Genomic DNA, 27,707 nt, shown 5'->3' with positions numbered 1-27,707 from the left:
ATGGTCGCGCTGCTTGCGACTGACTTTTCCGGTCGCTCTCAACGAGGTTGGGAACATAAGGGCGCGTTGTTCTCTCTAGCCCATTCGTACCACTCCAGCGTGCAGCTCCCAGCTTTAGAGGCGTTATCCGCTCGAACCTGTTGTTGCCGACATAAGCGACGACCGGAAGGAGAGATTGTCGTAACTGCCGTGGCAGTTGACTCCCGGTGAGTTGACGTCTCGTGGTTCACTGTGCTTCAAGCGTTGTGCGGCCACTCCGACGTCCTGGTCGTGCAACAAGCACTGACGCCGGGAATTGGCGAAGAAAAAACAGTAAGCGTCCCTCCAAGTTCAACAAGACAGGTGTCGCTTGTTTTGCGGAAGCGATCCGGGACACGCCCCGGAGATGGGGCTGGCCGAACCAGACGCCCGAGCGAGGATGTTGCTCAAAGCGTGACTGTACACGGGCACGCCGGCAGCGTGCTGCTGCGACAGGCGCGTGACTGTGAGAGCGCAGTCTACTTACGCATGCTGAAGAATCTAATCAAAGCGGTTGCGCTATGTCTGGTCATGCGACGGCACCTGCGTCTGTTTCCCAGGGGCTCATGTGGAGAGGTTGCTAGGCTAGGCGTAGGCATTTGCGCACTCCCTGTACAGTTCAGCACAGCTGTCCTGCAGCTGTAGAAGGCCGTAGTGCAGGGAGGCCAAGCGATTCGTGTCTCTGCTCAATTCGTGTGCGCAAGTGCGTTGCGCTTGAGCGTGAGAACCTGCTTTACAAGGTGTGCTTGAGACGTGAAGCAATCCATTCGAAGGATGCGTTCTTCGCACTGTTCGAGCGGCTTGAAGAGGCTGCACAACAGCGCCAGCGTTGTTGACAGTACGACGTGTATCGGTGCATGTCACTATAAAGTGGATTCACTGTCGGGGAGGCCAGGCGAGGGGGCTTCTCTCGCCTTCCCAGACCCATCGTACGGGGGAGAGGCTTAGTGCTTCGGTGGGGGGGAGGGTTGCCCAGCGGCCTTCTTTCTTGTGATGGCTTGCATTCCCGCCGGGACGACGGAGGGGGAGTCGTCTCTGCAGCAGCCGGGCTTTTCATCCGCGCCGCTTGGGCAAGGGCGGGGAAAGTGGGCGCACTGCCGCCGCCTGCCCGGCCGGCCGCGAGCCAAGGAGACCGCCGCTTCTTTTGCCGTACAGCCTCGCCACAAGCACAGCCTCGCCGCAGCGTCCCGTCGAGCCGGACCGGCCTTCGTCCGCAGCAGTGGGCTCATCGCTTGGTCCGAGGGCCCCCTCCGTCGAGCGGATACCTCCCGCGGGCCACCGTCCGCCGTGACTCGCGGAACTCTGACCGTGTGATGCAACGTGGCCCCGATGCGGTACTGCCTCCGAGCCTTCTTCGGCTGCTCGACTGACGCGGCTGCCGAGGAGGGGCGCGCTCGATAGGCTGGACATCTCTCTGCTCCGACCCCCGTGACGCTCGGGGCGAGACTGGGTTATCCCAGCGCTGTTGTCGCGCTTATCGTCCGTCTTACGGCTGCCCCGCGGACGGCCGTATTCTTCGCCGCGACAAGTATTGCCGGAACCACATCACGTCGCTGCTGATCAGATACTGCCGGCCCCGAGAGAAGGCGCTGGACAGTCACTCACGGTCTTGTCGGGTGACTCACGGAGGTTCGTGTTGTGCGCTGCTAGTCTCTGTGGTCTCGTTCGCGAAATGGATAAAGCCGCGGCTGTTTCGTGACCCTTCACTGCCGAAGCTGACCGCTCCACGGCCTGGGCGTGGCCCCCTTTCGTCCGTGTGCCGCGCCGCGTGTGTGAAGCCCACGAGCCCTACCGGCCGCCTGCCTCCAGTGGCCGCTGTCGTTCTGAGCGCCAGGACCCGTGGCTGCCGTGCGTGGGACGTCTGCCGGCGCTGCTGGCGTCTTCTCCGCCATGGTGGGCCTGGCGAAGACGTCTACCTCGGCCGGCTTGTCCGCATCCCGTGCCGACCTGTTCCGCACCGTCTCGTCGGCCGGCGCCGCCGCGCTCATGGGCGGCGGGGGCACGGGAGTCCACTATCTCGTCGAGCTCTGGAGAAACGTAGGTGGTTGCCTCAGCGCGGCCGTACAGCGCGCGTTTAGCCCGGCCTGGTCTACCGCTGTACGCGTCCGTAATAGTAATCTGCAGCGCAAGGCGCCTACCATGTCGCCGTGTGTGCTCGGGCTGCTGCAAAGCGCCCCCGGCTTTTGAGGCCGCTTGGCAGCAGCTCCATTGCCGATGGCAGGTTCGTCCGCATTCCTTTGCCGGCGGTAATTCGCTGCACCGTGTGGCTTGTGCGTGTTACCTTGCTGCGAGGAGGAAGGATGGCGGCCGTTCCGATCATGTTGAGCTTTGCTTCGCCATTCGGAACACGAAACTCTCTTGGCATCTGCGATTGGAATGCGGGGCGCTCTTGGGCGCCTGTCTGTGCCTTTGTTATCGTTTTCGTATTCTTGCTGCGCCTGGTTAGAAACGTTCCGCTGTGCAGTGTATGGAGTTTGGCGTGTTGATGTGTCATCTTGAAGCGAGGTACAGTGCTTCAGGATGACCAAGGAGAGCTGCAACGTCGCGTCTTTTCGCCGCACGGCCTCTTAATGCGCCTTACTCGCATTAAGATGTCGCATGCTGGTTCAGCCGCGATTTAATCACACGTGCAGTTCTTACCTTGTGACAGTCGACTTCGTCAGGATGGAGAGCAAAAGCCGCTGGCAATGCACGCGCTAGTGGTAAAACGCATTCCTATTTTCCGTCTGAGTTGCTGTTCGGTATATATTGGGCACGTTGTTAGATGGTCAGCGGGCTAGAGTTGACGAAAGCCGGTTAAGATGCGTTACGGAAACCGGTTACGGAATGAGTTTTATCCGACTGGCTTGGTGATAGGTATTGCTTTGCTAAAGCGTGTACCAAATACACGCTGCTGTATTGTAGCTCCACTCACGCGTTGCCTAACGGAAGTTGCGAAGTACGGCGTGCCACGCGGGCCTCACTGGCCAGTACCTGGAAAGGGGAGAGGAGAAAAGAGAGGGCAGAGCACCTCTTATGCCACCGATAACCACTTTTCGCTGTTACGGTCCAACGGCAGAAAAAAAAAAAATGTCACTAACATGGCGCTTTACATGTAAGGGTAGGCCTCGCGTACTGAGTGTTAGAGAGCTCTTGGTTTATGCGCTCGCGCACGAACGTTGACAACGCGTTAATACACTTACTACAAACGATATGTGTTTACACTTTGCGCTTGCACTGCCTTGTCCAGAGTCCTTCGGTTTGCTTTTGGGCCGTGTAGTTCGGCAGTCGCGGCTCACCAGGAGTTCCAGATCTGAAGAGCAGGATAACTGTTGTCCTCACTCTCTCCCCCCCCTCGACTTTTTCATCTTCAGTGATGCCGCTAGTACCCAAATACCGTACATGGCTCAAAGGTGTAAGCTCTGTGCCCCCAAATGCTTTTGAACGGCGTACCTGCTGCATTTCGTTGTTTGTGGCAAGGTTTCAGTCTGGAAAACTGTCGTACCTCAGTGGTACCCGAACGCTCAGCAGTCTGCCTCTCGAAAACCTGGCAGGAGCAGCCCAGCCTTACTGCTGCCACGAATCCTGTTAGTGTCAGCTGAACGTGTATTCACTGGCATGTTGTGCTCTGGCCTGTCGCTGTTTATTGACGACTCGGGGCAGTCGTGCGCATCCGTTGGATGCTGAAATGACATAACGTTCTTTGTTGAGAGACCAGCCAGAAACCTCTGGAGCGGGCCTTTGCTTGGACACCAGGTATCATGCGCGAGGTTGAAAGCGCGACTCATCTAGCGCTCACTGGGTCTTCGTAACCCCTTCAGCTTTAACAGGCTCTGCTGACGCTGAAGGCATGAGTGATCTACTCTTGCTGGCCTGCAGCCTTCAGCGTCAGCGTGGCCCGCGCGATGGTGCTGCGATTATGGGTCCCAGTTTTGCAGTGCTTGCATTTTCCCGATGATAAGATCGATGATATGATATGGTTCCGATTTGCTTGTAAGCAGAAGGGCCCTGCTGAGTCCCGTGAAGAGGCAGGGTGCAACACTTGGCCGTGAGACAACATTGTAGTTCCAAAGAACCCAAACGCGTGGCGACAGCGCTCAAGCGACACCGATAACACTCACTTGCTGCTGTAGTTTTTTTTTTATGGCTTTCGAGTACGTGATAAGGCGACGCCGTGACTTGATTTATTTTCGCGAAGTTTGGAGCGCTCACGTCGCCAGCATGCCGAAAATACTGCGATGTGGAAACCAGCGTCGGCCCATTTCTCTACTCTAGTTAGGTCAACCCTCTACCAAAATAAGCGTGTTTCGGATGAAGGCACCTTGCGTGCCGTCGGGATGTTAGTTGGGTTCCCGTCTTTTAGCCCGCCCCCATTCTGTAAACGATGCATTTTTCGAGAGCTCAGTATTTCGCCTATTCGGGCAAAGTGAAAAAAATCGGCATATTTCGCCAGCAGTAAATTTCACGAGGCATTGGTGATAGGCCCTCTTAGCGCTCCATTTACCCAAATTATTCGCGGGACCACTTCTTCACGAGGCCTGTGTGATTCCCGAAAATTGCGTCGGTTTTTGGATGGCTGGTCAAAATTGCAACGCGGGGTTGTTGGCAATTAATGTAATAGTGCACAAGCAGCGCTAAAACTGACGACGACCAGACTCTGGACGGGAACAAGGCCACGAAGCGGTTGTGGTGTCGTTTCTCTCCTCAGGACATCGTCGAGTTTTGGGCTGCGCGTTGTAGTGCGGATGGGAATACGCTGCGGCATATTTCCAGGCGCACGGAGCGCGTCATCTTCGGCCGAACGATGCTGTGCGGGAAAGCAGCTCTGCTCCTGCGAATTGTTGGGTTTCCGCCGACCGGAGGCCTCGCGAGTTCGTGAGCGTTGTCGCCCGTGTGAGTATAGCTGCGCGCCGTGTAGCTGCGCAGGAACGGACGTTGGCACCTCCGCGCAGAGCCTGCCTTCCGGAAGGAGAGATTGGTGCCCGGATAAGGGCGAGCTGGTTCTCTGGATTGCTGCCGACAACAAAGCTCGCCAAAACGCCGCTGCTCCCTTTGTCGGCGTTGACCGTCGCCCTTCATTGTTCGTGCCTACTAGCTGCGTGCGGCGCGGGACGTTTTTCCTCCTCATCTGGACGCGAGCGCTGTGCACTTCGCGTTTTTTATTTTTTATTTTGCCGTGTCTTTCTCTACGCTACTTGTATTTTTGTTTCTGCTGTGGCGGAAAATTCAAAGCGTGCAGTGTGTCCATTGTGCTGCGAGCGCTGTCCTTCCCATATAATAGGGGCTGAGGATCTGTGTTCTTGAGATTACCCGGCAGTGGCAGGGAAGGCTTCACTGGGCCATTCGGGTTAGGCCTACGTCGCTGGCTCATTGTGTTTGCCATGCCCAGGAAAAAAAAAAAAAAGCAAATGGCCGCGCCGCCTTAGCGGTTGTCCTCCGGCAGAGGCTGTAGCTAAACGTGTGCGTAAGGATTATGTGGAGGCTTCTTTTTCTGACCTGCCGGGCGAGTGGCTGCTGCTGCGCTGGCGGGTCAATTTGTGCGCTACTCGTCCCCGCCGTAATCTGTGCTTGCTGGTTTGGCACGTTGGAGCAAACAAGTGCGTGGTGGCTCCGTGATCTATCTTCGTCGTCCGTTGGAGCTTTGAGACGCGAGACTGCGCGCAGATGAAAAATGCGGAAGTTTGATTGGGGGTTTCTGCGAGTTGGCTACTGATGAATGTTTAAGACACGCGAGACACTCTTTTGTGTCTCGTTCGCCGGTCATGCACAGTAGTAGTAGTGGTTTATTGAAGTACAAAAGTAAGGAAAGCATGTTGTCGGCCGTGGCTATTGCTATCTGATATCTTAAGCACCCGAGCTGCGGCCGACGGAAATGAAAGGGACAGGAAGAGGATGCGATTAGTACAGTGGGCAGCGGTAGTAAGAAATGGCTGGGGAGGCTGCGTACAACTAGCCTTTGTAAGAAATGTATAGCCCGAAGGGTTCGCTGCTAAGTCGTGTAGTATGGCTGTCTAGCACCGCTGAAAGCAAAACGAGCTGCACAGCAAGACCCACGGCGGCAGGCCCTCATTCCACCAGTTCTCCTATACGTGTATCGTTAAGTATGCCCCCCCCCCCCCCCCCCCCCCCCCCCCCTTACTTGGGTACAATGAATTGCCTTGGGCCCTTCCTGAAAAAAAAAAAAAAAAAAAATCTTGCTACGTGCCTGTCCAGCAGCAGACCCGATGACAAAATGTGCACGCGCCAGTCTGGGTGTGGCTCGTGGTGCGCAAGGAGCGGTTTTTATTTCTGCTGGCGACACAAATGTGTGAGAAAGGGACATGAGGTTTGCTGGACATATCTTGCGTGCTCGAAGATGTGACTTCAAGAGACCTCTGTCTCCACACAGGTTATCTGGCTGCGCTGTGTCGGGTGATAGCTGTACTATCGACGTCAAATTTAATGCGAACAGCGGAGCGAGTGGCCAAAGGTCCAGTTTACGCCATCTGCCCGTCGTCATCAGAGATAAGCGCGCTCAACTGGTTTGCTTTAGTTTTGCTTCTGCCTTCTACTTACTGTTGCTGCCACCGGAAAGGTGGCGCTCCAGTGGCAAAACGAGAAAATGAAGCTCAAAGAAAACGGAAGCAAAGCGGTTGAGCGCTCCTATCTCTGATGACGACAGGCAGATTGGCGTAAAATGGACCCTTGGTCATGCTCTCCGCTGTTCGCATTTCATTTGACGCCGATAGTGCATGGAAACGTTAGCATTGTGTTCAGATATCTCGCAGCTGGCCTGTCACAGTCGCCTACATTTCGAGCAAGGTTGATAAAACGCCGTAAAGAGCACTTTGCCCCTGCTTAGGACGATTGCAGTGGATGCATCGTGAACAGTCTGAGGAACTGAACGGTAAATGCGAAATCTTTTCCAGTGTATCTGGCATCGTACCAAACCAGGAACAATGGCGTCCACTCGAATGAGCTCAGAGTTTTATCTTTTCTGCGTAGGGGGCGTATAGGGAGGTTCGGATTTTTTTGCCCCCGTACTTTCTTGCGGGAGAGGAACAATGGACTATTGAAGTACCCTCAAGAGTTCCACTCTGCAGCTTGGAAAGGGCGCGACGGCCACTCCAAACCAGTGTCGCAGAGGAAGGGGCTGTTTCGACCTCAGCGGCCCCAACTCTTGCCACTGTGGTCGCGCCACTGTTCCACGTTTGCACGCGCAGTAGCGGCGATATGTTAATGCGACAGCGTTAATAAATAGTTCCATTACGAGAAAAGCCGGCGGCGTGTGTGTGTACTTGCGGATGGCACAGAAAATTCCATCGCTTGCAATAAAAATAGGGTGACTTCACCAAGCGGCCGTGTGACGCACACAGCAAGCCGAGCACTGCCATTTCAGATAATTATCTATATAGTATTCCCACCACTGACCGACCTCTATGTGGCGCCAGTTTTCCCGGCATTCGTACCAAAATTGTACCGCCACCGTTTGTCGTACAGCGTTTCGGGTGGTGTCATGCGATTTCTCGTTGCATAGCTTTGCACGTGCTAGTCATGCTGGAAGCTAGCTTGCAACAGGGATTCGAACCGACGACATAAGCGCCTTCAACTGCATGCCTTCCCAGACTTTCGTATCAAAACTGTGATGGAGCCGTTCGTCGTACAGCGTTCCGGGTGGTGTCATGCAGTGAACCATCAATCAACGCTTTTGCATTCCCACCCGTAAGCAGTCTTGAGTGCCCCTGCCGAATTTTTTTCGGCGCCCCCGTCTGTACCCGTGAGGTGCGTGTTCGCCTACCGCTCTAGTTTCCGACGCTGTTGGGGGAACGGAAGAGAGTTTTGCGTACTGCTTTGAGCGCGCGCCCCGTCTTACCCACACGGGAATGTGGTGGTCGAAAGAAGGGAAACTGTGGCACGCGTTTAGCGCTCGCTTGTGCCCACCGCGCTTGTCGCCCTCAGCAGGGGTGGTGACAGAAGTGATTAGAGATGCGTTCTGCGGACTCTGCCCAATGCTCGACTGCGAAGGAACACGTGTGGAGCATCTGTGGATGCTGTCCACATGTGAGCTGCACTCGTGGTCAGCGTTCACTGGGAGCTGCTGGCGAGCTTTCGAAGCAAGCAGCTGGTTTTAGGGGCGGGAGAAAAGTGGCGCGCTCCCGCAGCTGTCGGCGGCGGGGCCCACCCGCGGAGCGATGCGTACGTAACCATACGCAAGAACCTTACGTACGTAGCCGGGTTGCGGGCCCTCCACTGCGCATGCGTCGTACGCAGCTCGAGCCTTACGTATTGCGTATCCGCCGCGTACGTACGTAGAGATCCCGTCCTCTGCGTACGTAACGTTTGTAACGTTGAGACGTCTGCGTGTTGCTCTCGTTGGAAACGAGAGAGCGCGAGACACGTTTTCCAACATGGCAGCGAACCGAGCCGCAAACGTGCCTCGCGCGCGCTTTTTGATTGCCGACGATTTGGCGTTGCTGCGAGAAGTTTGCGCGTGCAACCCATTTGCCGATCCGTCGCAGTGGACGCGAATCGCAACTAATGTGCAGTACGCGACTCACAAGGTTTTCACCGTGCGCACATTGCGCGAACGTTGCGACTTGTTGCTGGCGTACTTCGTTGCCCAGGATCGCGCAAACCTCAGGAAGTAAGTACCAAGTTTCTCATATCTTGAAGCTAAATTACTGTAATAGATTTGCCTTCAATGTTATGCATGTAAAGGACGTGCCCGGTTACTGTGGGAAGCGTTTTTCTCTCCTTTACCAGAAGAGCGCACAACAACAGTGATGAGCTCTATGCAGACTGTTTGTTTCGGAAAGTTTACGCGTTCTTTACTCTCTAGATCCGGCACCGAGGAAGAGTACGATGAGAAAGAAAAATTACTTCAAGACATCGTTGACCTCGCGCGGGTGTATGGCTACACCATCAAGCGGCGCCGGCCGGCGGCTGTGCCGGCTACCGCTGCCACCCGGGACAAAGCTACCGCAGTGTTCGCGGCAGCGTCAACACTAGCACCTTGCCAAGACTCCTGTACGTAGACTGGAATTTAAAGCTGTGCATTTTGGCACGTTAATTCAGGGCGTTGAGCGTTTAGTATCACGCTAGCGATCGTTTTCGTGTTGGTATCAGATGTTCTTCGATACACAGAAAACAAAATACTGGGGCAGTCTATAACAAGCATTCTATATTATTCAAGTTAGGCAGCCTCCGCTGAAAAGGACCAAAGGATCACTGAATGTCAGTGATCACTGTGGAACAGTGCAGTAGGTCTGAGTCACCAGTAATATGCACTTTATTGCAAGAAAACTGGCACTTGCCAAGAACACACATGATCATGAGGGCAGGCAGACCTAATATACATTTGAGCCTTTCTTTCTTGCATCGCTATGCTTGTGAAATAAGAACCTTGTCTTCTCATTCGCTATATGCAGCGCAAAGTTCTTCCAACGAGAACGATCCATCAGAGACCGCTGCAGGAATATTGGAAGGAATTGCTGCTGGTGTAGTGGAGAATGCAGGCGGTTCAACAAGCCCAGCAGCCTTACCACAGGACGAACCCAGCCCAAGTGCCGCACCACTCAACAATGCAAGTGCGCCAAGTCACCAACCAACACAGCCGTCCACAGCAGTAGCACCTACCCCCCGAAGTATGCAGTATCAAATTTGTAGCTTACAGCACGCATGACTTCTATAGTCTAACACAAGTGTGCCTAGATTTTGTAAGTCCTTACACTGTAACACGTCACATGCTAATTTTCCTAGCATATCTTGTGATGGTGTATCACTGTCACCATAATACAATATTAGAATATTACGCTTTACTGAGCATTCAATGTAATTCAAATGAGGAACAACACAACAAAACTGAATGAATGAGAACATAATGCAAATGAGTTGTATGTTAACTAATTTAGCATCCCACTTGTAGGTGTCTTGTTTGCGTGCCGAATTTTCACCCTTTGTGTCTTGTTTGCAAGCTTAATCCCTCATTGCAGTGCAATGTCATACGAACAGCACATATATTGGATTACTTGCGCAGAAAGGAAGAGGAACCAGGATGCTGAAACCACGGCCGACCGCGAATTCCTGGAGAAAAGGTGGCGTCATGAGAAAGATATCCATGACAAAGACGCTGAACTAGAACACAGCCGCCTCGAGCTTGAAAAGATGCGCCTAGAACTAAAGCAGAGACGTTCGGAGCAAAAACATGAGCTCAAGAAACAAAAAATGGAAAAGGAATTCCAGCTCCGGCAACTAGAGCTCGAAATAAAAGCAAAAGAAGAAGAGCATAGGCACGAACAGAGCCAACTTTCCACACAGACCAACCAAGCAATGTTGAGCCTTTTAAAGGCGCTCACAGAAAAAATAAGCGGGTAGAGGAGATAGAAAAAAAAGCAAAAAAAAATTGCTCTATGTAGGTTCAGGTTACTGTTGCTAAGCTCAGGTTGCAGCTTAGTGCGGAATATTTGTTACTTGCAAGGCACAGTGTTTTAGAAAGGCTCTACATGAATAAAATAAATACAGCGTGTGTTGTCACTTATTGCACATTACATCTCAAATAATCAAAAAGGCATGGTGGTTCCAATCCAAAATATACTGAGATCTGGTTGCCGTACATGCACGCTTGGCAGTTGCTGAGCAGGACGGCCACTCGGTACATCCTTGGAACTGCCTGCAGTTGTATTTTGTTGTTCTTCTTAAAGTCCAGAAATGCGAACGACGAGATAATGTTACCAAATCCCCACTCTACAGATTGCCTGACGGTGCTCATGGAGGCGTTGAACAGTTCTTGCGGCCTCGTCAAAGATGCGCCTCCATATGGCTTCATTAATAGTGGCCGTAAAGGGTACGCAGGGTCACCGTAGATTACGTACTGCTGCCCTTGTACCAGCTTCTCCAGCTTGTTGTAAAGCTTGCTCTCACGGAGTATTCCTGAAAGTACATGTGAATAAAAGGGGGAGATTAAATGCTGGTTAACTAGACTGTACATGTGAACAAAAAACAACTATCTCGGTTACAGTCAATTATACAGTAAAGCTCTCACAATGGCAAACATTGCAGCTAGCATTTATGTGTAGCAGTGCTTTGAATACATCAATCTGCCCTGCGAGTTAAGTTCTCTAATGTAAGCCTTCCTCTCCCCACAAGTGTTCTTAAATGAGTAATTTTGTGCGAGATTCTGAAGTAAGCACAGATGTATCTATGTTTATATTAGCTCAAAATGAAACTGCACTGGACGTGCAACACACCAGAGTCATGCATCCTTCCTGGGTATGGCCCGTCAAGCTCGCATATTAAGCCATTTGGGCACATCAACGCTTGGTACTTCAAAGCGTGCAGCCTTTTGTGTCCCGAGAAGTACAGCCGCTGGTTGGTTGATGGTCTGCATATCGGCCGGGCAGTCCCATCAATAAATGCCCAACAGTTTGTGAGGGCTGCACCTTTCTCGTGAACTGCCTGGAATAAATTATATAATAAATCTTTAATCAGTGTCAGAAACTTAACATACGTGGTACAGTAAATTTGAGAAGTAGGTAATACATGTAGAAATGAGAAATAAACAACTTTCTTTCAAGTGCATACATGCACTCTAGGAAGGAGGCCACAGAATGCAATGTAGGAATGAAGAAAATTGGGCCAGTTTGTATATGTTCATGATTCACAAAAGTGCTCCAAGCAAAGGACAAAAGGGGAAGACAGCACCTGTGTCATCTCAGTCTTCCCCTTTCATTCTTGTTTGAAGTGCGTTCATGAATCATGCAATGTCTGACTAAGACATTCCTCTCCATGGTACGAATGAAGCATTGAGAAGGCAATTGAAAAGAAAAAATACAAAGGCAGTGTAGTACGGATGTCTCAACACTTGTTGACATATCAAATATTCTATAGGACAAAAAAAATTCCTTGGTGTAGTACAACACAAAACACAGTTAACAAGGGTATACGCACAGCCACAGTCTGCTTGACAATGTTTCGACAAGAGCACTTGCCTTGGTTTTGCCCGACAAAAACAAATTCTCTTGGTAAAATGTTTTCTAGGGACTGAGGTTGCCCCTCAAACCTTGTTAACTTCATTTCGTGTTATCAAGAATCTAGGCTTTCTGCCCCCTGTCTACCACTGCTGCAATTCAGACTGCCTGACATGTGCTTTCAGAAACATTCTTCTAAAAACATCAATTCAATTACCAACCCACAAAAAAAGCATACAAAAGCCCAGCTTACCACAGGCTACAAAACAGTGGCAAGGCACAAATAAAAAGAAGACTCCAACTCCTCTAATGCTACAGCATGCAAAATGTAGTTATTGCATCACAATAATCTATTAATTGAAGTATGCAAAAGCACTGTTCTACTTTTGCTTGCAACATCCCTGCAACGTTTCCAGTTAAATGGCACAGTGGTGAGTGAGAATAGAAGATATAACCTTGCTCATCTCTTCCAAGCCGGTTAGTGACAGCCATTGGTGCTTGGTGAGGTCGTCCAGAAGATACCCGAAGTTTCTTTCGATGTGGAGCATCATCTTGTTCGCGACGCTAGATATCACACTGTAGTGGCAGCCAAAATACTCTTGCAAATCGCACAGCCTGTTTGGATAAGCTAGCCTACGTAAGCACATGCAAAGTGCCTCTTGCCCCGATACGCAAACTCCCTGGGCGCTTGTGACACTCTCAGGTATGCTGAGAGCATCTAGAAGAACAGGGAAGTCCGCCTTTTCAAAGCGGAATTGACGCCGGAACGTCACATCTGGAATCTTGTCGATGTTGAGTGTACCATTTCGCGAGGCGTACACCCTCCTGCACGGTTCACGTTGGCGCGGCCGCATGATCAGTGCCTCGATGTCCGTCCAGTCTAAATAACACAGGCAGTAGGGGTCCCACAACACAGATGAGCGAGGCATGACGAAATGGTTCAGTCGCGAATTCACGGGGCAAACACCGCTGTCAACAGCCAAACCCGCTGTACGCACTTGACTCGCAACACAACACATCAGCACAACGAACAATCACTGAACACACGCAACCTGCACCACACTCACTCAAAGGTATTTTTGTTCAAATAAACCCCCAAACACTCCTGAAATGATCGCATTCAATGATTCTCGCCTCGATTCCCATGAGTAAGCACGCGCAAAACACCAGAACTTGGCGCTGGATTGACGCGGCGTGTCTTGGATTCGTACGACTTCAAAAGACAACTAATGGTTCATGATTATGTCCATGGATGGCGCTGCGGTGGTTTGCGTAGTCTTGCGTACGCAGGAGATTTGCGCGCTTCTAAAAGCCTGTCCGGGGAGCGTCTCCGATAAACGCCGTAGCGTTCCGCAACGAACGTACGTTCTGCGTGCGTAACGGTCGCTACGCAGAACTAAAACTCTCTATTGACGTGGCGACGCCGGTCGCTCTGGCAGCTCCGGCGCTCGTTTTCGCGGGACCCGGAGAGCAGGGCGTGGTGCCCACTCTCCCGTGGGTGTCCTGGAAGCGGGGACACGCCGTGCCAAACCTCGCGGTCGGAGGTGTCTCTCCGCCGCCTTGGTCCGCGCGGCGCCCACGCGCTGATCCAGATAGCGGCTGGACAGGAATTTCCCCGCCACGGCTAGGGCTGGTGGCGGACTTGGTCGTGGGCTCGCGAGGCAGGGTGTCCCCGTGCATGTGTACTTGGTTCTGCTGGCTCTCGCTGGGCGGTGTTAGGGTCACCCGTGGAAGCAAAGCAGGAAGCCGCTGCTTGACGAAGGCACCCGATCAGGCGGATGCAGGGCGTGCATCACGAGGCGCCAAGTTTGAAATCCCTTTGATAGCATGAAAAATGGCTGCAGCGGGAGTCACGGCACAACTATACTTGGCTGATGCCTGGACTCTTGTAGTTGCGCCTGTTCGGTGTAGAAGCAAGACCACGCCCCTCCCCTCCCCCTCCTCCCTACTCGCCGAGGCGGTAATGCGCGGAGTTTTGGAGCGTGGGCCGGAAGTCTTGCCTGGCGGGAGGAGGGCTGGCTTTGGTCAGCGCCGGTGTTTTTGGCCGGGGCTCTTTCCGCTTTGACCCGCGCCTTTTCGAGCGCCTCAGGTGCAGCGTTTTGTAAGCTCCTGCTCTGGCATTTCGCCGCGTGCGGCGCGGTAGTCTAATCTCAGGCCGTGCATTTCGCAGTCTTTTTTTTTTTTTTAACTCCCACGGTTTCTTCGCGTGCGCATTAATTCATCTGGCGCCGAATGCCTAACGGAAGCTGCGAAGTTATGAACCACGCTTCGCGGGCGGCATATTATCCAGCGGGGGTCGTTGCAAGTGCAACTTAGCAGTTCACTGCCTCTCAGGCGCGTTCCGTTTCCCGATCGCTGCCGATGCGCATTTTCAATGGGGCGTTGTTTTCTCCGAAGTGGCTACTTCGGTATGCACGGTGCGCACTTGGGCTCGTTACTTCTCGAACGAGAACACTCGCTACCGCGCAGCTTCATGTGAACGCGTACGACTTCCGGTTCATGTTAGCGCCTGCTGCAACTTCTTAAATGTTCTCGCTACGGCCGGCTGCCTTCGCGTGGATTTCGTGGGTTCGTTCAGTTATGTTCGCGCGTTTTCCGTGCGGTTTGGGGCAACGCCCCGGCATTTGCAATGTTTCGATTTCACCTGCGCTACGTCGAACCCCATTTTTACAGGCACGAAGAGGAAAGTGGGAGGAGGGGCACAGCCTGTTCTCTCGGTGGAGCTGCTTTGGCCGCTTCTCTTGGCGAATATCGACAGCGGGAAACGTTCCACGGACGTCGTGCTTTGCATTTAATGCACACCGCACTACTCGCGACTATAATCTCGCTTTGCCATTTACTCCTCCGTCCTTTGTTCTGCAACCGAACGCGAAATTTTCGTTGTTGGCTGCGCTGGAAGGGGTTCGTTGAGCCCGAGCGCCCGTTTCTCGGCCGCCGTGACCGCAGTTTGGTGCAGGCGAACTATAAAACGCCCCTGTGCGCCCCCGTGCCACGGGGGGTCTCAATTAATCCGGAGCTGTAAATCTTATCGTGCGCGGCTTCTGGCCTGGGTGTAGCTTAGCTGAGAAGTTGCGCGTGGCCTACATACTCGACGCAGGGACGCCGCCGAAAGTTTTTCTTTTTTTTTTGCTCCGATTTCGCCGATTTGCATCGTTATTCGAAGTTATCACTCTTGGGCCAGCGCTTTTCGAAGTGTGTGTATTTTTTTCCCCTTGTCTTGCGGCGTAGTTGCACTGTGTAGCTGCCGCTGTCCCTCGCGTGTTATCGCGGTGGTGACGGCGTGCAGTTTTAATTGCAGCGTGTAATATAATACAGAAAATTTATCCCAGTTATTCGGGGTTCCAATTAACTTGGGCTCCCCGTAGTGCGCGGGATTGTAACTGAACCAAGATGTCAATTTGAATAAACCAGCACGTCAAATTGAGTTCGAATTAACGAGGTTCCATTGTACAGCATTAGTCCCTAAGGGACATTAAGGGCAAATTGAAGTCTGTCTGTATTGGAAGACTCTGGCATTCTAACGACAGAGACCACTCTCTCCGAAAACGCAGCTTTTATGAGGTAGTAAAGAAAAAAAAAATCGGAATACCAGTGTCGACATCACCTGTCGATTTCACAGGTGTACATTGCTAGCATCAGCATCGAATTTTTCGTGGATCCCAGGGGCTATGCTACACCGCTGTAAACTTGATAACGGCGTTACCCAGTCCTCGGTGTGGACGTTGAGTTTGAATCGTGTGACGAGAAAATTTTAATTCATTTTTCTCAGCCGTAAGTGCTTTCTTTTTGTGGCCGGGTAAAGTTAACATGCCCGAGAATCAATTAAGCCAAATTTTTTCACAGTGCGTGCGGGCTCGCAGCGTATTGCTTTCTATGCCTGTGGACGTGAATTACAAAAAAAAAAAAACGGTTGCTTGCAGACGCCATGCTGTGCAAGTGAAAATTTGCATTGGGCTTGTTCTAAGAGTTTTGGACGACCGCTTTCGGTGGTGACGCGTGCTGGGCGCTGGTGTTTTCACTTATCTAATGTACTGTTCCTTCTTGTTGCAGGATCAGTATGACAAGATATCCCAGCACACCCATCAAGGCCTGCAGTTTCTAGAGAACTTTAGTCAATTCATCAAGGACCGGTCGACGATCGAGACAGACTACGCCGCGCGACTCAGGTGGGCGGCTGTCTTTGTTGTTGTTGTTGTTGTTGTTGTTGTTGTTGTTGTTGTTGTTGTTGTTGTTGTTGTTGTTGTTGTTGTTGTTGTTGTTGTTGTTGTTGTTGTTGTTCCTTGTGCGTGCTGCCGAACTCAATGTCGATTGAGCTCGCCAGTACGTCACAGGGGTAAGGTCAGAGCTCATGTGTTGTTTTTACCTCCCGACTGTTTTTGTTGTCACACTACCCGTCTATAAAAGACCGGAGTGCCGAAGGTGCCTGACAAAGCCTACAAAATATGTGCGAGTCGCAAGGTCTCAAAAAATTGGTACGAAGTGCTATGCTGTGCGCCAAAAAATTTAAATCACTCATATTTCGTAACGAAGTGACAGTAAATAGAAGTTTGAGTAAACATGATGAACACTTTGTCATTTCATGCACCTACAGATAAACGAAAAATTAGTATAAAAAGTTTTGTGGCATGAAATTAACTAGCAGTGGTGCTTTAAAAAGTGAAGGTATGAGTGAATTACAACTTGAGTGAACTTTTCAGATAAATGATTTTATTCAAAATTGCTCACCAAAACACCGTTGTATCCGGTGCAAATATGTCTCTGAGATAAATGTAAGCTTTGTCCAAATGAAATTTGGCAAACTGCAGCTTTCAGTTCAGTGAATACTTTCAAAAGCACTGAAGTTCTCCTTGCCAGTCCGAGTGCATCATTCTGGAAGTTATACATGAAATGTTGTTTGACACCAAAGACAGGGCAATTCTGAAACTATACAGCTTGTGCAACTTCATACTGTTGCTTATGCAAATGCACAATACCATAGGGGCTTCAGGTTGGAATGGCTGTGCAGCTGGCTTCTAGCCTGATCAGTAACTTCATATCATTTAGCGCATTTGCCTTAGTTTTAGGGGCAGCTGATAGCATTCACGTTTCATGTAGTGGTGCAGTGACCTTTGTTTATGGAGTAACAGTTTTGCGTGAAATGTGTGGGATGACTATACAATACATGCATGTAATTTTCACTGAGATAAATTCCTTTGGGAACCATTTCAGCACCTCATATTTAGTTCGTTTGATCAAAATATGACACTTTGCTCATTTCACTTGAGCAAACATTTTTTTGATGTCTTTTGATGCTAGTTCAAGCGATATATTGCTCTTCCCGAAATGCATTCCTTTTAACCTGCATTGTTATACATTGATGATCTCTGCATTCCATGCAAGAAAACTTTTAATTCTGTTTGCAACATTCGTATTTTCCAGTCACTTTAGTTAATTTTGACAACCATTGGAGTCTTTTTCTACACACTAAGGTTACTTGACCACTCATTTCATGCTTAATTGTTACTGTCAGCAACTGCCTTTATCACCTTGTGTTTGCCACATTACTGTTTTAGTCGCTGCAGCACCACTAAGCCCCAAATACTTCTGCTTTAAAAGCATGCATGTGACCAGTGGCTACAAAAATGCTGATTTTTTTTGTGCAAAAATTTGTATGAAAGTAGGGGCAAAATTATGTAACAGTCCAACTTGAAATCTATTGCAATTCAAAGGTGCACCAGGGTTCTCCAGTAAGATGAAAAGTCTGGGGGAGTGGACATTCACTTTTCCCCCGTGCCATTGTTGCGAAATACGATAAATTTCACTTTCTCTAAAAAATTAAACTTAAGAAACAGAGCACATGCACTAAGTCTTGTTCTGGGCAAATACAGTGTTGTTTCACTTCCATTCCTCAGAAATGTTTTTTTTTTATGTCTTGGTTTATGTTGAAAGAAATTAGAAATGCTCTATGAATATCAAAGAGTAGTATTTGAAATTTCAATTCGAACATAACAAACCAGCTACAGAAGGATTATGACCTTTACGTTAATTGTGATGACGCTGCCCTGAAACAGAATTTTGTTAGATTTCATTGCTGAACCTACTTTTGTAGTAGCTGTTAATTCGGTTGCATTTAGCATGCTTTGACATGTTAGGATGACAAGTTTCCTTCCAGTATAATAGCTGCATATTTATGATGTGCAGGTGGAACTTGATTTCATGAATTTTCTCATCCTCTTAATTTTTTTGATTTTATGATCAAATTTTACTTCTCAGACGCATGTGCGGTCTGTTTGGTTAGCTGAGATTCAGCCCTGCATGCTGTTCGCAAAGCTTTCCCATAATAAAATTGTTGGAAAAAGAAGTAAAACAGTGCCACAAAATAGCCTTGTGTGTGTGTGTTGACCAAAACAAAATTCAGTCGGATCAAGTAAAGCTGTAATTTGGATGGGTTGGTATGTATTCGTATTGCCTCAACAACGCAACAAGCGCTTGTCCGTTTCTGTTTTGTCCTGTCCTTGTTGCACTGTTGAGACAATATGAAGACAATTGGATCACAGTCAGCCCATTTGGCTGGCATAAAGTGTTTACTGCAGAGATATGTATGGGCCATACAGGGTTATTTTGTAACAGTCGCATAAGGGGACCTAATTTCACAGAGGCTAAGATGGCCGATACTAAACAGCCTCCAAAAACCATTACTTCAATGCAAGTTGAAACTTAATACCATTTGCACGTAGAATCAGCTGCGCTAGTACTGTTTGTATCAAGAATGAACTGTGTGCAGAGCTGTCCTGTATCCAGTGGAATGCCCATAGCTGCTCGTTACAATATTTCCAGCTTCCTCAATCTTCAAGTCAGTGTAAATGAAGGATTTACCAGGATGTCCCAGACATGTGGAGGTGTTGATGCATATGCTTTAAGTATCGTTGTGCTAGTAGTACTTCTTCAAAACTGAATCGGATATAAATAGTGTAGTTTTGCCATGGAACTGTGTACAAATAGTGTAGTGCAGAACCAAATCAAATATGAATTGAATAGTGATAGAGCCAAATCAAATTGAACATTTTTATGAATATTCGCTACTTTCACAAGTATTCATATAAAGCAAATAATCATGCAAAACAGCGAAGTGAAGCACAAGCAACGACTCTGTGGGATGTTGCTGTAACTTATGGAGTTATACCGGTTGGAAAAGACAACCCTGGTCTCGAGGTTGTACCGACTTGCGTAAATCAGAGAAAATTGGAAAAAAATTCTCTCGGCCTAACCGCACGTTTGTTCTCGTTCAAATTTCACACAGAGGTTGCATTTAGTGGTCAGTTTTGTTTTATACTGCATTTACATAGGGTACTTGCCTGATTCGGTCAGAATTATTTGGAAATCCCCATCGTCTGCGGCGACGGCGAACCAAAACCAAAAAGTTTCGCAGCTTTGGTACCCGTGGCGCCATCTCGCAACCACCGGAGAAATGAGCCCTCTACCGGGGTGGGTGATGGCGGGGTGGAGTTGGTCTCGCATAGCCAAGTCACAAGCATGGCCTACTCTTGATTGCTGTACAATCGCATTTTTCGGTGATGTCTTGCGCTGCTTCGCAGCAGAGAGCACCAAGCAAAGATAATTTGGTCACCAACTTAGCACAGCTGGGTTTCTCCGGTGGGTGCGAGATGGCGCCACGGGTTCCATTGCTGCGAAACATTTCGGTTTTGGTTCTCCGTCGCCACAGACGATAAATTTCCAAATAATTCTGACCGAATCAGGCAAGTACCCCACGTAAATGAAGTATAAAACAAAACTGACCACCAAATGCAACCTCTGTAAGAAATTTGAGCCCGAACAAACGTGTGGTTAGGCCGAGATAATTTTGTTTTTGATTTTCTCTGATTTACGCAACACGCGATACTCAACACTTTGCCAGTGTATTAACTGAAAGGTCGCCATGTCAGATGCATAAGGAAATGAAATTAACATCTCCTGCTGATGATGACAGTGGGTAAACTAGCACCACATCACGGTAGATCAAAACTGCGAGACCTATTTATGAGCCATGGTCTCGGAGGTCATGCATCAAGGCACTGTTTGCTAAACCTGGTTGAGCACAGCTGTCACCCAGTCATGGAGGCTGTTATGAGCATTATGAATGCCGTCGCATCAATGGACTGCGTAGTGGAGCTGAACCGTCCATCCCGTGCAGACTGGGCTAGCTGCATGCTGTGCAGCGTGGACCTTGTTTTTGGAACAGTCGTTTTAGAAGACAAAACTACGCTATGTGTTATTCGAACTTTGCTGCAGTTATTCGAGAACTTGAGAGCATATTCTATTCATTTCAAATCATTTTGAACCTGTACTATTCGATTATTTCAGCAAATTAATAGGAGGATATTTAATTCGCTATTGGAAAATTTTGAATATTTGCACTCCTGTAGCTTAACACCATTTTGTTCTTTGGTAAAACCCTATTTCCTCTCGGTCACAATACCAGAAATTTCTTGGGAGTTTGCAGGTTAGTATAGCTGTATGTATGAGAAATTGGCAGCTGTAATATGATTTCTAAATTTCTAAGGGTTTTATGGGTAAATTGCTTCAGTGTAAGCCTATCTTAACCTTTATGACCAAAGACATGGCTTGATTTCAGGATGAGTTCAAGCCACACCTGTTGCTAACAGTAAGTCCACTGCAACACACTGCAACAAGTCTTGCAGTCATATTGTAAGCTGTCCAGAATTGCTTTAACACTGTTGCTCGTTCGAAATGACTGCTGTGATCCTGAAAGAACGTCTTCTAGTTCAGGTGCGCACAGAAACAGAAAACACTGAAACTGCAGGGGTTAATCACATGCCCAAAAACTATGAAAAATAGAAAAGGAAGAATGAAACAGGCAATCCGGAAAATAATTCCTTAGTGGAGCCCATATTTTATAATTTTTGGGTGTAAATAAAGCATCTTATGTTTGTTAAAGCTTAACTGCTTTTTACTGTTCACTGGCAATAGTACCACCTCCTCCCATTTCTTCCTCAAGGATATGCGCGCAGTACATCTGCACACCAGTGATCAGGAACACCACTTAAATTGTTTGTTATAATCGATGCCAACATAGCTTCACTATGAGGATGCATGCATTTTTTGGAATGGTACTGTTAGTGAATGATCTTCAAGGTTCTACTTGTCTACCTTTGTCAAAACAATGGTCATCCTTGTATTATTCCTAGGTGGTATTTACCTGATGACAACAAAAAGCTTTACTTCGTGATTGATAATGCTTTTTGTTGAAACTACAACTTAGACCTGCTTCCTCTCATTTTCTTGCTTTAGGAAGCTTGCTAAAAGCTACCAACCGAAGAAAAAGGATGATGAGGACAATGGGTAAGTTTTGCGTATTATTCTACACAGTTGTGCCTTATCCTAGTACCAGCTGGAAATAGCTTGTGTTGTTTACACAGGTCGGTTCAAGCCTAAAATTTAGATGTGTGTTGTATTTCAGTTCTTTCAAGGCAAGTATATTGCTTCCCTTTTTTGCTGAAGATGATAGCAACTACAGCTGATATCTTTAAATTTTTTTTTCATTTGCAGTTATGGTTTGGTTTTCTGCAAAATGAACTATGCTTAGCCTGTAGTGATATTGTCTTAAGTGTGCGTTGTGAAAATTACTCAATATTTCTTCATCTTTTTTTCTTTTAGGGAATTTCATATAATTTGTGTTGGCCTGAAAATGTCATGTTTTCCTTTACACTATGTACTGCTTGCTGGCTGTGCTGGCAACCTAATACTGGTTTGCTAAAACACATGCACTGCCCACTGTTATGGATACCTGCCATAACTTGTAGTTGACTTTTAGAAGTTACCTGCGTAGGATTTTTTGTTTTTTATTTTATTTGTAAATACTGCGGTCTTGAACTACAAGACCATCGCAGGTGGGTACATGATTTGTGTAACACCAAAGGACAAAGAAAAGGAAATACAGCAGACAAGGCGTCACAGCAACGAAATTAGTGCATCACACTGTACTGTATCAATTCACAACCTCAGAATATATATACTGCAGTCATAGAGCCAAGCATATAATTAAGTAAATCTAAACAAATTACTCATCAACCGAACATCCAAAATTTCTTCACTTGTTGCAGCAGCTCCTCAAAATGGGACAAATTATTCTCTTCGACTATATGACCAGCAAGGTTGTTCCATTCGGTAATGGTTCTCGGAAAATAGGAATATTTGTAGCAGTTCGTTCTTGTGGATAAAGGTTTTACGGAAAGAGAATGTCTCAGGCGTGTTGCATAACCACTAGAGTAACTAACAATTTTCGAGATGTCAATGTTGTATTGCCCATGAATTAACTGGAAAAAGAATTTCAAACGACAGATACGGTTTCTATCAGTAACGGATGGTAAGCCACTCTTTTTAATAAGATTAGTGATAGAGGTGCGGCCATAGGAATTATAAATAAATCTTACTGCTTTCTTTTGAATCCTTTCTAATTTGTTAATGTTAATCTTGGTATATGGGTCCCAGATCATTACGGCATATTCTAAGATTGGCCGCACAATAGTGTTATACGCAAGGAAACGTGTTTCAGGAGTAGCGAACCGTAGTGCACGCCTCAAGAAGAATGTTTTGCGCAGAGCATTTGCCGAGATGGTATCAATATGTTTGTTCCAGGAAAGATTATTGGAAATCCATAGGCCGAGATATTTGTAGCATGTTACCTCTGAGAGTGCACTATCGGAAGTACCATACTGGTAGAGAAGAGGATTCCTTTTAAGCGTTATTCTCATATATACTGTTTTATCAAAATTTATCACCATTTGCCACCTATCACACCAGCGCATTACTTTCCGAAAGTCATTATTTAGCCTGATTTGATCTTCACTTGAGTTAATTCGTTCATAGAGGACACAATCATCAGCATATAACTTAACATTAACAGAGAGATCTTGGACGATATCATTAATATAAATAATAAACAAAAGCGGTCCAAGCACAGATCCTTGGGGAACTCCCGATTCAACTGGAATGCAATGTGAGAGGGCACCATTTAGTGTAACAAACTGGCGCCTGTTTGTCAGGTAAGCCTTAATCCAGACAACTCTCATAGGAACATCAGGGAAGGTTAATCAAAATTGATGCAGTTATTATGTTCATGCTGTGATCAGCTGTTTTCCTTGAAAGGAAATGCGCTTTATTGTTTGGTTGCAGTCACCATCGTTGGTTATGACATCAACGAATACATGCTTTGCACAGTCATTGGTGTTGTCCTTTTATAGCTCCTCGTATGTAAATAGTAGCATGGGTTTTGAGGAACCTTCCTTAGCATTCAGTTTTTATTTAAACTTGCGATGTGCTGAGGGTGCATACACGGAGGAGGTAATAATGAGTTTGTAGGTAATATGGAGTGGTTTTTACATGTGGTTACTGGCATGTGCACTGTGCTTCAAAATTATACGATTGAAAGTTGTTAGTGAGCGGACTTCAGTCATGCTTGTTGAAGCTTGGCTTGCAACTCCAGGTGCGCCTGACCCTCACAGCTACTACCGTGAGGCATCTGGAGTCTTAAGTTGAGCTTACACAAGGCTTATGCTAAGCTTGCCTTTTAGCATGGTTGTTCTTACTTTTCATTTACCACTCCATGCTAGGGTTGCAAAGATGGCCCTTGATTGTCTTGTGTGCTAAAGTTTTCACAAGAGTTAGTGTGGAATACAGCTAAGGAAAACACTCATAAAGCATCAGTGGGATGCCTTAGCATGGTGGGAAATTGAGCAGTGCCAGCTTTGTAGCATACCTGGCATGCTTTATCTTGAACTTTTCACACCCGTGCCAGTGCTGGTATGTGAGGTTCACTGCCATTCTAAACAAATGCAAAGCATTAGTGAGGGAATCAATACTGTGAGCATAAAAGGGCACAGTCTCATTAAAGTCCATGTGATGGTTTCGTTACTTGCATGGTTCTGTTTTTTTTTTTTTTTCTGTTGTGACCTTTTATGATTGTTCAAAAGTCTAGATATTTACAGGCTTTAGTTTATATGTTCCGTGCTGCACTTAGTGCTGCATTTGATCCGTGAGATAACTATAGTAAAGGGTGGAATACTAAAGAACACTTGATCACTAAGAAGCATAAGCACTGCGTCATTATCAGCAGAGTTGTTTTTCTCCTAACACTTAGGGCTGAGTTGCTCTGTGGCGTTTTATTGCCACAGAATTGCCATGATGTGGATGTTCTCATGTATTGCAAATCTGGCATGACTGGCTTGTACTTGCAGGTCTTTGGGTGTCCCAAGATGCAGGGTTATGAAAGTGCAGGAATCCTCTATTACTTTGCAAAGAGCTGGGGACTGAACATTAAACGTTTGCTGAGGCTGTTGGATTACACTGTAATGATTGAGGGGTAAAAGGGGGTTGCCCTGTAGCTTTTGCATATATCGTTCTGTTTCATGACCACAGTAATAGCAGCAGAAGTTGTACCCTCTAGCTTTTTGTCCAATTGTTTTTCGTCTTGTGGTCTTTAGTTTTACCAGCCAGAGTGTACAGCACTTTCCAGAGTGAAACAAGGGGCTATGGCTCCCCTGTTGTTGTGTCAGGCCTTGCTGTTTTACTCAGTGCTGCTGCTACATGAAGACCATCCCAATTTTGAAGTAGGACTCATTCATCTGAAGTGAATTGTTTCTGATGCCCACATCCGTGGATAAGAGAAAACATAACTGACCACACTTGCAAGTGGTACTCCCCTGTCTGTCACAGATGTGTCAGGACTCACTTTTGGTGTAAGCAGTAGTATATGTATGTGCACTAGTAAGGATAAAGTCTCTATGCCTGGTGGGGGGTAACATTGCCACATAGCTGGGCTATCTGCTGTTAGATTGCTGGACCGTGTCATGGTGAGCCTGGTCGGGTGGTACTGACACCTTGTTGTCTCGGATACCAACTGTACATCATGAAAATTTGTGTTTGTGATAATTTATCTTAGCATTAGTTTGTCTAGTAGATATGAGAGATATGAGACTTAAGCGTGCTTTGGCAGAACTATAGATGTAATGTCTGTCCTAACAGATGTGCAGTCATTCAGTAATATAGTTTTTTTGAAGGTTTTCTGAAAGCTTTATTTAGGCTTCATGTAGGTTGTTACTACTGTAGGGGTGCGTTTATTAGGCGTCCTCAAGAGACCGAACCGCCGTGCAGGATCTGGCAGCGTAGATGGGCGTAGCCAGCACCAAGAGAGCGGGGCAACTTCGTCGTCGTCAGGCGCAGCGTAGTGTCGGCGCATAACTTCGTCGTCGTCAGGCACAGCGCAGTGTCGGCGCATGGCGGTAGCGGAACCTGTCACAGTTGGCACACTACACTACTCATAAGTGACAAGGAGTACAAATTTATGTCAGGTTCATTAGACACGGTGAAGCTGCGTGAAAAGAGCACACTTTACTCAACTTTTTCCTAGCTCTACCGTGTCGGGTGAATTATACCAGCTAGCTCAATATGTTCTACTCATGTATGGCAGGTTGTTGTAGTTGCTTACTTGGTCCTGTATTTTTATACTGCTTCATGTACATTGCACATGCCATTTTTTTTTCTCCATAGTCTATCATCTTTTGTGTGTGATTACTTCGATTTATATTTTGTTTCAAATTCCAGGCAAGGGAATGTGACTTGTACACTTCTCTGGTTTTCTTTTCTTGCAGGAAGCCTCCAGCAACTGTATGTTGTGGAATTGTAACTTTTATTCACATGCCGGTCACAGTTAAAACACTGGCTAGTGCTTAAAGGTCTAAATAGAACAAATAGACTGGGAATTAGTTTTTGTTCTTTTGCTTATTTGATGCTAGCTATCGCCACACACTGTCGGGTTCTATGTGGCCCCTGTGTCAAGATTGCCTTCAGTATGTCTGAAGTGGTCGCAAGAATAGGGGATATTCAAAATTCCGCAAGTGCGCTTTTCTATGTTGCCTAAAACAAGGTGGCCGACTTCGCTATAAAGGAACTACGTGGGCTACAGGACAGGCGCTAAAGGTGTGGATAGAATGTAAGAAGCATATTTTGGAGGAATCAAACAAAAAAACCAGTCTTTCTTGCTTTGTTTCAGCAGGAAACGCATGGTCAGCCATCTTGTTTGGGACAACATTGGTATGCGGGAAAGTGCACTTGCGGAATTTTGAATATCCCCTATTGACTTTTCAGTTCCTTGTCTGTTGTGGACTGTTTTCATTGCTGTTGAATTCTCGTATTTGCTGTCAAGGCAGGAGAGTGAAGGCACTGCACAAGGGCTTTTGTATTTACGGTAGTGTCATGGGAAGTGCTGTGGTGCTAGTGAAATAGCAGGGTTGCTAGTTCCAGTAGCTACCTCATTATCTGAATATTGCCGCTGTGCTCACAAATTACCCCACAGGGTTCAGGATAGTTAAAATGGCATTTTAGGTAAACCCAATGAAGTAATTTCTTAACAATGTCAGGAGTTTTGCAGATTTTCCTAATTTTTGAATGGTAGTAGTAAAGGTACTACTAGTGCAATTTATAGAAGTGATATTTTTAATATAAGTAACTCATCATGTAGCGTATGCAAGGTCTGGATGAAAGGGATGGGGGCCTTACCCTGCTCCATTTGCAGTTCTTCCCAAGGGCATTGATTAGGCTTTGTTACTCAATGTGTTTTGCTGGCACTCGTTAAGGTTTCCTTGCAGGTTGTCTGGACGTTAAAGCACATTCATATCTTTTCTTTTTTTCCCTTGCAGCTATACCTCATCAAAGGCATTCTGTTTGGTCTTGAATGAAGTCAATGACATTGCTGGTCAGCATGAACTCATAGCAGAGAACCTCTCCACGCATATAAACAGGGAAGTAGCCACCCTCATCAAGGAGCTCAAAGAAGAGCGCAAGAAGGTAGGCAGGCTGCTTCTTGTGTGAATTGGTTGCAGCATTTGATACTCTTGCCTTTAGAAGCCTTAGATGGACAGACCAGATTTTTTTACTGCATGCTTTTTCTTTGGAATGGTGCGCAGGACAATACTATACAAGTCACGACATGGACTTTGCCTATATAGCTGAATAATGTATAATTGAATGTTTTTCTGATGCTAGTTTGGTTTCAACAGCCAAATGGTGGCTGTGATGTCAAAGACGAGGTCATGTGAGGTTTGCAAAAATTGTGATACAATCGCTGCTTGTTAATTTTTTGTTATCCCAGTTTTTGTGTAGGCTTGCGTAAGAGTTGGGACAAATTAAAATGAAGAAAGCACCGACCGTACTGCAATTTTTGTATGCCTCACATGATCTGAAATCTCTTAAGTTACTGCCTTTGTTTGGTCGTTGAAGCATACAAACATAAAAAAAAAATTCGGTTATAAATTATTTACAGCTTGGTGCACCCCATGTGGCAGTCCATGTTTTCTAATGTTGTGCATGTCATTCCAAGGAAAGAACACACGACTAACATTTGGTGTGTTTACTCCTTTGAAACCTTTATTGTGTAGATTAACCTCAGCTTTCTATGTCATTCGCTTCCTTTTTTGCAACATGTAGAGTTGCGATGTCTTAGTCAGTAAGATGAAACTGTGATTAAGTATTTAACACTTGTTTAGTCATCCCAGATAATTTGGTTTTAGCCTCATAATATAAAACCAGAAAGAGCTGATTATCTGTTTAGGCTGTCCCATGTTATTGAGTCATGTTCAGTGCTACAAAATGGTACCAAAACTTTTGATTGGTACTGCATTTGACTGATGGCTTGTGACAGGCTGAACTCAGAGCAAATTATGGGAGGACAGAAAAAGCTTATGAAGACAGTATTGGTGCTGAACTTCTAAA

General features: G+C 47.3%; 2 protein-coding genes across 8 annotated transcripts in view; both read left to right on the top strand.

The window, feature by feature from the left end:
• The window catches only part of Cip4 (formin-binding protein 1-like Cip4), a 180,860-nt gene that overhangs the window by 118,186 nt on the left and 34,967 nt on the right, over nt 1–27,707 (top strand). For 6 of the 7 annotated variants that reach the window (XR_016291402.1, XR_016291400.1, XR_016291399.1 and 3 more), the window contains exons 2-4: nt 15,993–16,108; nt 21,231–21,281; nt 26,636–26,783. Coding sequence is in view for 2 of the 7 variants with exons in the window: in XM_089583548.1 (XP_089439674.1) it covers nt 15,993–16,108; nt 21,231–21,281; nt 26,636–26,783 (315 nt within the window). In the remaining 5 variants the exon portion in view is untranslated. Of the gene's footprint in view, nt 1–1,532; nt 2,056–15,992; nt 16,109–21,230; nt 21,282–26,635; nt 26,784–27,707 lie in introns of those variants that run through there. The other variant, XR_016291401.1, reaches the window with a different exon arrangement.
• On the top strand, nt 8,200–13,348 carry LOC149354943 (uncharacterized). The gene is made up of 4 exons (XM_089583552.1): nt 8,200–8,620; nt 8,816–9,003; nt 9,405–9,620; nt 10,013–13,348. Exons 1-4 carry the CDS (start codon nt 8,385–8,387, stop codon nt 10,348–10,350), a joined length of 978 nt encoding a protein of 325 aa, XP_089439678.1. The 5' UTR covers nt 8,200–8,384; the 3' UTR covers nt 10,351–13,348.

Source organism: Amblyomma mixtum, chromosome 3 (assembly GCF_055824585.1).
Source record: "Amblyomma mixtum isolate Tamu chromosome 3, ASM5582458v1, whole genome shotgun sequence".
NCBI lineage: Eukaryota > Metazoa > Arthropoda > Arachnida > Ixodida > Ixodidae > Amblyomma > Amblyomma mixtum.
Note: the sequence above shows the minus strand (reverse complement) of the source record. Positions and strands in the feature narration are given on the sequence as shown.

Bases quoted from the DNA above. Each gene is read 5' to 3' on its own strand.
- LOC149354943 (XM_089583552.1), top strand. From the start codon at position 8,385: ATGGCAGCGAACCGAGCCGCAAACGTGCCTCGCGCGCGCTTTTTGATT. The intron at 8,621-8,815 runs GTAAGTACCAAG...TTTACTCTCTAG, and splicing joins GATCGCGCAAACCTCAGGAA to ATCCGGCACCGAGGAAGAGT. The intron at 9,004-9,404 runs GTACGTAGACTG...CGCTATATGCAG, and splicing joins AGCACCTTGCCAAGACTCCT to CGCAAAGTTCTTCCAACGAG.